Raw genomic sequence first — 8,861 nt, forward strand, 5'->3', positions numbered from 1 at the left:
GAGCAGGGGGCCATTCCAATAGTATATTCATCCATCTTATCCCTTTTCAAATATATTAAGGGACGTCCATTCATAATTACAATATGAGCACAGGGGACCTATAACCTCTCTTCACTCTCTGACGTTAGTATTCTGTCTTCACTTTGCTCTCCCCCTCTTTCGTGTCTCGTCTTTTATTCCCTCCCTCCCCATTAGTTTCCTCAACCCTTTCTCTCTCTCGCTCGCTTCTTCAAACTCTCACTCTCATTCTCTCTCTCTCTCTCTCTCTCTCTCTCTCTCTCTCTCTCTCTCTCTCTCTCTCTCTCTCTCTCTCTTTAGCTTGACCATCTCTATCTTTAGTAGGCCTGCTTGTTTTATTATATTTTAAATTGTGTAGTAGCTTTGCGTTTATGAGAAGTCAATGTTAATGTTGTAAATGTTAAAAGGTGGATAAACTGTATGTCAACAAAAAATATTTCGAGCTTAATCACAATCTAAAACAATCAGTCATCGAGCCAGTGCCTGATTAATTTAATTGCTCAACGTGGATTTCAAATTATTCATAATGCCCTTTCAATTCCTTCCAATGTAATAACCCTGATGAGAGTGTCACCGTAGGGCACCTCATTACATTCTGATCATGTCACACTAATTCAATTGTCGTTCTTCAGTTGGTTAACCTTTGGTGACATCTTGTGGCGAACCAGGTTACTGCATTAATGGATCAACTAAAATGCGTTTCGTCAGCTTTGTTAACGTGGAAGAAGCGCAAGCGAAACATCAGCCTTCAAAGTAAAAGTCTCTATATTATAGGACCCCCACCAATCATTGTGTACCGGAGCCAATAGCAAGTAGTTATTACAAATATGGAATTTTATATGTGTTTCATATCATTTTCATTCCATTTTATTTACTTTACATTCGTTGGCAAAAGTGTTTGCCGGCGAAATAGCTCTTACTTTGAAGGCACACAGGAGGTGATCAGCGCTTGGCTGGAGAGTGAGGGATTTCTAAAAGATTTATGCAGGAATGATTGCAAAAAATATAGGAAAGCATCATGCAAAGCCATATGCATTTAGCCTCAAATGAACCACAAGCGACGGTGTGTGTTTCGTCCGACAGTATTTAACCTTTCAACGATACTGCCACATCAGCAACGCTGCCACTAACCAACCAGATCATCGGTTACTCGTTTCAACACAAAACCCGGTTATATCCCAGATTGAAAACCCGAATCAAAATAACCCTCTTACATCTCATGAAGGCATTTCATCGTCTGTAGAGGATTCGTTATTCTTTGAAAAGTGTTAGTGATGGCAGACAGCATCATGAGTAAAGCTGCCACGATGGAGATCCCTATTAACAGCAACGGGGATACGGGGACTCTGGCAGGGGATGACAGCCTCGAGCAGGTAAGACCATTGACAGAATATATGTTTAGCGTTACAGAGTTTAAATAAAATATGTGTTATTCTCCAGTGGATGATATTTCTTGAGTATTGAATCACTGGTTTGACATGGGACGTTTTGTCTGTTATCTAATCCTGCTCAGGCCTAATCCGCGTCATAACATCCGTGTTCAGAGGATAGTACCAAACATTCATATTCATTTTTTTTGGAGATTTAATCACACGTCATTACTGTGCTTCTATGTGTGTCGTGTCTCATTTCTACACAGGCTGCACAGATTCAATGGAGCTTAGATGAAAAGGTATGGGACTAGACGAGAGTAAATGAATGACACTGGACCTGCAAACATCATCATTATGGTTCTCTGTTTTGACCTCATGCACATCAGATGGTTATTGAACGCTACCCCTAATAGTTCTACATCATTATATTGACTCTGTAAGGACCTCAAATGTCCCTCCTACATATCTATTCTCCTTTACATTGCAAGATTCGTTATTGATGTTTTGTTAGGCCTATTAAAAGTCTCAGGTAGAGTCTCATGTTTTAGCCTTAATTTAATGTCGCTTTTAACTAACAATGACCAAATGTAAACCGCTGTTAATATGATTACCTTAAAATATGGTCTTTAAGTTAGTTTACACAGGAACAGTATATAAACACAAACAAACGGTGTGTTTATAAAGATTATGGTTTGGGTTTATCAGAACTTGCAGTAGGATATGGTCGGGCAATAAAGATAATGTGTTGGGTTTATCAGGTCAGTTGGTTCTAAAAATAATCTGTTGGGTTTATCAGGTTATGGTGTGGTTATAAAGATTGTATGTTGGGTTTATTAGGACCTGGTCTGAGTGTTGGGTTTATCAAGTTGCAGCAGCTCATGGTGGTTATAGAGATAATGTGTTGGGTTTATCAGGACTTGCAGCAGGTCATGGTGTCGGGACCCAACCTGAACGAGACCAGTATTGTGTCCGGGGGCTATGGCGGTCCAGCAGGGGGGATCATTCCAACCAGCTCGATCAAAGGTAGCACGACTCTCCCCTGACCTCTTCAGAACCTCCTCCCTATCAACTCCCCAAACCGGCATGTGTCTGAAGTTCACAACCTGGTTTTCATACACCTATATCACAAATGTGTTTGTGTTCCTCTCAATTAGAGAGATTGTATTATTTTGTGTACGTTCTCCAACTTATACAGTGTCTAAAAAAATCTAGATCAATAGATAGATTGATTGGTAAAGTAGGATTGATTGACATTTTATGTTCTTATGTAAAATGATCCCACTGTATTTCTACTAAAATGTGACCTTGTATGTCAGCCAGAGGTGATGGTTGAACAGTGTGTACCGCCATATTCCTACTTAGGCCCCGCCATTCGTTACAACCCTGAATATTTGGACCGAAGGAGAACTCCTGAGCAGAGAGCAGGTGTCGGTGTGCAAAACCAGTCTTTCTGTTTATTTCAACGATTCGTCTGAACGCCTTGCTCTGTCGATCCGTGTCGACTCTTTCCCCTTTCCATTTGGGTTCGGCTTATTGCCTGGACAAAGGATGCCGATGACACTTGCAGCTCTGTAAAATGCTTCTTCAACATCAATAACAACCCGGCAGCATGCTTCTAAAAAAGACTTCATGATATTCTGAAGGCTGTTCTGTTGAATGCTTTGTTTATGAATGTTTATGCACACTGGTAATAATTGTCTTCGCTGCTTGACAACCTTTGAAGGGCCACGAGAACGCCTAACCCTGCATCCTATATCCACTTCAAGTTTGTTTTGTTCTGTATTTCCTGGCTATGCATGGTAAAACAGCACGATTCATCGCACTCTTTAGAACCATTCCACTGCATCAACGTTTCAAATGTAATGTATTCTTGATCTTGTAGATATCAATCTTGTTATACAGTGGATATCAAATCGCTTTTTATTTTAATTCTTCATTCACTCATTCTTCCTCTCGTGTGTATAAATATATATATTTTTATATTAGTTATATTTTAAGCCCCTTTCATTCAGTCTTACCCTGCCAAGTTCCTGAAAATTACATTAATAGGGTCATGTGTGAATAGCTACAGGAATCTATAGAACTGGACATCTGGAACGGCAAGTTGCCTACTCGGCACCAGATCCATAGGTATTACAGCCACCCACTGGAGATAAAGGGTGACAGACAGAAATCTTCCAGAAGATAGCTGCATGTGTTAATAGTGAAAATCACTATTGGTGCCTTAATAGTTATCTCAGTAATTGGGTTAGGGTTAGGGTTAGTACTGTGTAAAAAGGGACTTTAGATACAATAACTAATAGTAATTATTATAAGACAATGTTTCCTAACATAATTGACAAACCTTTGATATCCACACCTGTTTGCCTTGCCCCTGTCTGCCCCTAACCCTAACATCAACACCATTATGTTCTCAGCTGTGTATGTGCTCTACCATCAGAACATTCTGTACATGACCTGATATTGAAGAGTCACCGAAATACTCAAAGCTGACCAAAGCAACGGCATCACCTCTGGCCAAACATGTGCTACTGCAACTACTGTTCCTGATTTAGTTACTGCTTCTATAACTGTTTTCTGATTAGCTATTATAAATTTCCACCAAGTTGGAGCCAATCATAAGATAAGACAAAACTTTGTGGCGCGTTTCCTACCACAATCAGCACACGTAAAAACATAAACCTAAAGATATCTAAAAAATCTAAAATCCACGTAACATTAAACACATCAGACCCCGTGGTTTCAGTAGCGTGTTGCTGTGGTTAGAGTTGAAGATCGTACGGTGACTCTTGAACCTCATCAGTGTCTTCCTCCATCTTCCTTTCATCCGCACGCTCATTCCAGACATCCGCATGAAGGCCCGTGCTGCTAACGTCCAGCAAAGCCCCCCGTCAGGTCATCCAATCACCAGCATGATTCAGCACCACCCAGGTACTGCGCCCCACAACACCATCCCCACACCACCGCCCCAACCTCATCAGCACCACCATCACCAACCAGGTACCACCCGTCCACGACCCCACCGTCTCTCGTATGTCCCCCCCTCGCCACGTCTCAATCTATCCTCCGTGTGGGGAGGGATGCAGGTATAGTCAATGATTCCCAACCTGTGGGCCGTGACCCCCTGTTGATCCGCGGAGGAAATGCAGGTGGTCCTTGTCCAAACTAAACAATAAATACCCGTCTATGAACCATGGACACAAACATCAACAACAGTAAAATAACGGGGGTCAGGATAGCCTAATGGTTAGGGGGTTTGACTCCCAGCTGAAAGGTGCTGGTTTTGAACCCCCTAATGTCCACAATACCTGTAGGCGAGATGAGATGAGAAGGCCCCCAGCCCCTACCTGCTCCTTAATGACATGTATCTGAATGCACTGTAGTTCACTTTGGATCAAAGCATCTCCTTAATGACTATACACTAAGTAGTAGTATAGAATGTGTTGAGTTTTTCACTATTGTACATTTATTGAGTATGATTAGTATGTGTATTAATTGATTGTGAATTATTTTGTTTATTTATTGATGTGTGTATTTATTCATGTATCTAATTGTTTATTTATTGATTATTGTGCTTGATTATTGATTAATAAGCCTATTCATGGATTATCAATTATTGTGTGTGTATACATTAATTATTGATCAGTGTGTGAATTGTTTACGGGCATGTGTTGATCAGTGTACATTGATTTGGTTGTGTTGTGTGTGTGTGTTATGGAGTACGGTGTGTGTTTGTTGATGATGGATGGTTGTGGTGTATTGACTGACTGGCTTGATTGACAGGCTCCATGCACCACAGCCCCAGCGGCTCCGGCCTGGCGTCGGAGGAGGTGGCCCGGGGCGTTGCCGTGGAGAAGCTGGACAGTGTGAAGAAGTGGGGCATCAACACCTACAAGGTGGGGACGGGGGATGCTCAGAGGGGCTAGCATGGTTATGTCTCTTGTGTCCGTCCAGGTGGGGTTGGACCTGCTGTTTGATCATTTTGACCCCCCCCCCCCGACCCCCTGCCTTGTGTTCAGATCAAAGCATCCTCTCAGAAAACTGTTTTTACATCAATGTGGATGGATGAATGTGTGTGTATTTTTTATAGGGCTCGGGTATTGAACAAACGTTTTCAGTAACCCAATATAAATACATTTGCATTATTTCATATATTATTTATTAAACTACTGTAAATACAAATACTGCACACGCAAACTGTAAGACCTATTGCATATATAATAAATACGTCATAATATATATCCCATATAGATTAATCACACAATAATACATATTGGCTATTCATACACCCATGTGTTTCCTCAGTACCTCAAACCGAAATAAACGATTCTATACAAACGTGTGATCCCATGTTTGTGTGTTCCTCCAGTGCACCAAGCAGATGCTGTCGGAGCGGTTCGGCCGGGGCTCCAGGACCGTGGACCTCGAGCTGGAGGCCCAGATCGAGGTGCTGCGGGAGACCAAGGTGAAGTATGAGCAGGTCCTGAGGCTGGCCACCGCCCTCATCAGCCACTTCAACAACATGGTGCAGACACAGCAGGCCCTGGGCGACTCCTTTGCTGACCTCAGCCAGAAGTCCCCTGAGCTGCAGGTGAGCCGCTGCCTCCTCCAGTGCCTCACTCCTCGGGATGCCTCACTCCTGCATGACCTCCGCCGCCCACTCCCTCACTTCTTCTCTACTACCTCACACCACCTATTCCTCCTCCTCCAACGTTATGTTCTGTTCTTCTTGCATTTTACTCGATAGATGAATTTATTAATTGATGAGTGTATTAATCTGGTCAATGACTAGACTAGACTAGACTGTGAATGTGTAGCCTCCCACACATCCAGAATCAGATATTCAAGTTTGTGTTTCGCAATGAATATCTGCCTGGCCTTTGGCTCTGAAGCAATTGATTTCCAAATACTGCTGCCATCTTCTGTTGCTTAATAACTAACGCCATGGCCAGGCTTTCATTGCTGAATACTGTTGAAAGGAGAGCAATTATTATCTTCTAAAGAGACTTTTGCGCAAATGTCAGTTAATCTTTTAACATTACACGTTATTCCATCTAATTCGGATCAAAACAGTTCAAATTGGTCCGTAGATTGCTCAACTTTCCTGTGTGATTGGTTGAATGGAGTTTATCACTCATCCATTTCATTTGAGCTGCTTTTGTGCTCACCTACTGTCTCCTCACCTTGTGTAACCTTCCATGGCCAGTATGCACTGTACTTCTAAAGATCCTTTAGAAATACCCTCTCTGTCCCTCTCTCTGCAGGATGAGTTTGGTTACAACGCCGAGACCCAGAAGCTGCTGTGTAAGAACGGAGACAGCCTGCTGGGAGCCATCAACTTCTTCGTCTGCAGCATCAACACCCTGATCAACAAAACCATGGAGGACACCCTACTGACCATCAGACTGTATGAGGCCGCCAGGTGAGAGGGGGAGACAGAGGGAGGGAGACACCCTCCTCTATCAGACTGTATGAGAACACCAGTTGAGCGGGAGAGAGAGAGAGGGAAGGAGACACCCTATTGACCATCAGACTGTATGAGAATGCCAGGTGAGGGGGAGAGAGACAGGAGGGGAGACACCCTACTGACCATCAGACTGTATGAGAACGCCAGGTGAGGGGGAGAGAGACAGGAGGGGAGACACCCTACTGACCATCAGACTGTATGAGAATGCCAGGTGAGGGGGAGAGAGACAGGAGGGGAGACACACTATTGACCATCAGACTGTATGAGAACGCCAGGTGAGGGGGAGAGAGACAGGAGGGGAGACACCCTACTGACCATCAGACTGTATGAGAACCCAGGTGAGAGGGAGAGACAGGGAGGGAGAGAGGGAAAGACAACGGAGGACATCCTTTTAACCATCAGGCCATACAAGGGGGAGAGGGGGGAGGGAGGGGGAAAAGGGAGCTTGCAAGAGAGAGAGAGAGAGAGAGAGAAGGAGAGAAGTTAAGGTAGAGCTGTCCACCGATTAATTTTCTTAAATTCTTTTTAATTTCTTGTGGGATTAATCGTGCGGTTATAGCATCTTCAATCATGCACAAAAATACACTCCAGAAAACAGCTTTTATTCGAGCAGGAGAGAAATAGGGAGAGTTATGGTTACCAGACACAAAGGTCAATGACAATACCAGTCTCTGTAACCCTGTGTGTGTGTGTGTGTGTGTGTGTGTGTGTGTGTGTGTGTGTGTGTGTGTACAGGCTGGAGTTCGATGCGTACCGGTCGGACCTGGAAGAGCTGAGCCTGGGGCCTCGCGATGCGGCGGCGGCGGTGAGGATCGACGCGGCCCAGCAGGACTACCAGCTCCACCGAGACAAGTACGAACGCCTCCGCAGCGACGTCACCATCAAGCTCAAGTTCCTGGAGGAGAACAAGGTCAGTAGCAGTCCAATGTATTGTTGTTATTAATATTATTAGGGGGGTTGACTCCCAGCCAAAAGGTTCAGGGTTCAAACCCAAATGGCCACAGCCTACCTGTCGGCATTCTTTGAGCAAGATGCCCCCTCACACCTTCCTGCTACTTAATGACCTGTATTTGAATTCATTGTAAGTTGCTTCGGATAAAGGTGCTTGATAAGTAGCTCATAACTAAATAACTTACCTCCTGCGTCCTCCTCACCCTTCTCCTATGTCCTACTCTCTCCTCCTTCTTTCATCTCCTGTATTCTTCTGTCTCCTCTCCTCGACCTCCTCCTCCGCCTCCCCCCCTCTCCTCCCTCCCTGCAGGTGAAAGTGATGCACAAACAGCTGCTCCTCTTCCACAATGCCATCTCCGCCTACTTCGCTGGCAACCAGCAGCAGCTGGAGCAGACTCTGGTCCAGTTCAACGTCAAGCTAAAGCCCGGAGCCGACAAACCCTCCTGGCTTGAGGAACAGTAGACAGCAACATGCGGCATACCTGGTGGGGGCGGAGATGGAGGTGGTGGTGGGCCGGGGGTGGGGGTCTGATGGTAACGAAGTGGACTAATTGGAGGTTTTAAGACGCTTGTTGGTTATGGGAAAGTATGTAAAGATGATGACTTGTCTTGTCCAATCAATATCACTTGGCTTTCATAGATCGTGCAATGATTTCGATTTCATTTTGATTCTTTCTGTTTTGTTTGTCGATTGATGTATGTCAAAATTATTTCCTACCACTTTCTTATGCGTTTATTTGCATTACAATTAACTTTATTGCACAATCATTTGCCATGTGTGTCCCGTTATTGTTGTCCGTGTTGAGGACCAACCTGTGTTCACTGTGTTTCACTGACCAGTGATTCAAGGTCTTATCCTTCAGTTTATCCGTCACTCATTCTCAGACATCCAGAGAATCTGTTTACACGGAAAGAGACATTTTCATAAATTTAGAACCAATGAAAATCTATCAATAAAACAAAATGGATTGCCTTTCTGAACTTGTCCCTGAAAGAAGGTCCACCCTTGGGTTTACTAACTTCTTGGTTTAGCGTATGTCTATTTTTTTTGC

At 43.9% G+C, this 8,861-nt stretch overlaps 1 protein-coding gene across 6 annotated transcripts; it reads left to right on the forward strand.

Moving 5' to 3' along the window:
• The first annotated feature begins 988 nt into the window (after nucleotides 1-988).
• LOC307072762 (arfaptin-2-like) lies at nucleotides 989-8,281 on the forward strand. 6 transcript variants are annotated; one of them, XM_079732229.1, is made up of 10 exons: nucleotides 989-1,391; nucleotides 1,658-1,690; nucleotides 2,306-2,414; nucleotides 2,754-2,822; nucleotides 4,236-4,391; nucleotides 5,175-5,287; nucleotides 5,761-5,982; nucleotides 6,656-6,813; nucleotides 7,594-7,768; nucleotides 8,120-8,281. In XM_079732229.1, the coding sequence occupies exons 1-10, from the start codon at nucleotides 1,293-1,295 to the stop codon at nucleotides 8,270-8,272; spliced, it is 1,287 nt and encodes a 428-aa protein (XP_079588355.1). In that variant the 5' UTR covers nucleotides 989-1,292; the 3' UTR covers nucleotides 8,273-8,281. The 6 variants fall into 6 exon arrangements, with proteins under 6 accessions (XP_079588355.1, XP_079588357.1, XP_079588356.1 ...); XM_079732231.1 differs by having other exon boundaries at nucleotides 4,236-4,322; XM_079732230.1 differs by having other exon boundaries at nucleotides 2,754-2,816.
• The last annotated feature ends 580 nt before the right edge of the window (nucleotides 8,282-8,861 follow it).

Source organism: Pollachius pollachius, assembly GCF_949987615.1.
Source record: "Pollachius pollachius genome assembly, chromosome: 3".
Taxonomy (NCBI): Eukaryota; Metazoa; Chordata; class Actinopteri; order Gadiformes; family Gadidae; genus Pollachius; species Pollachius pollachius.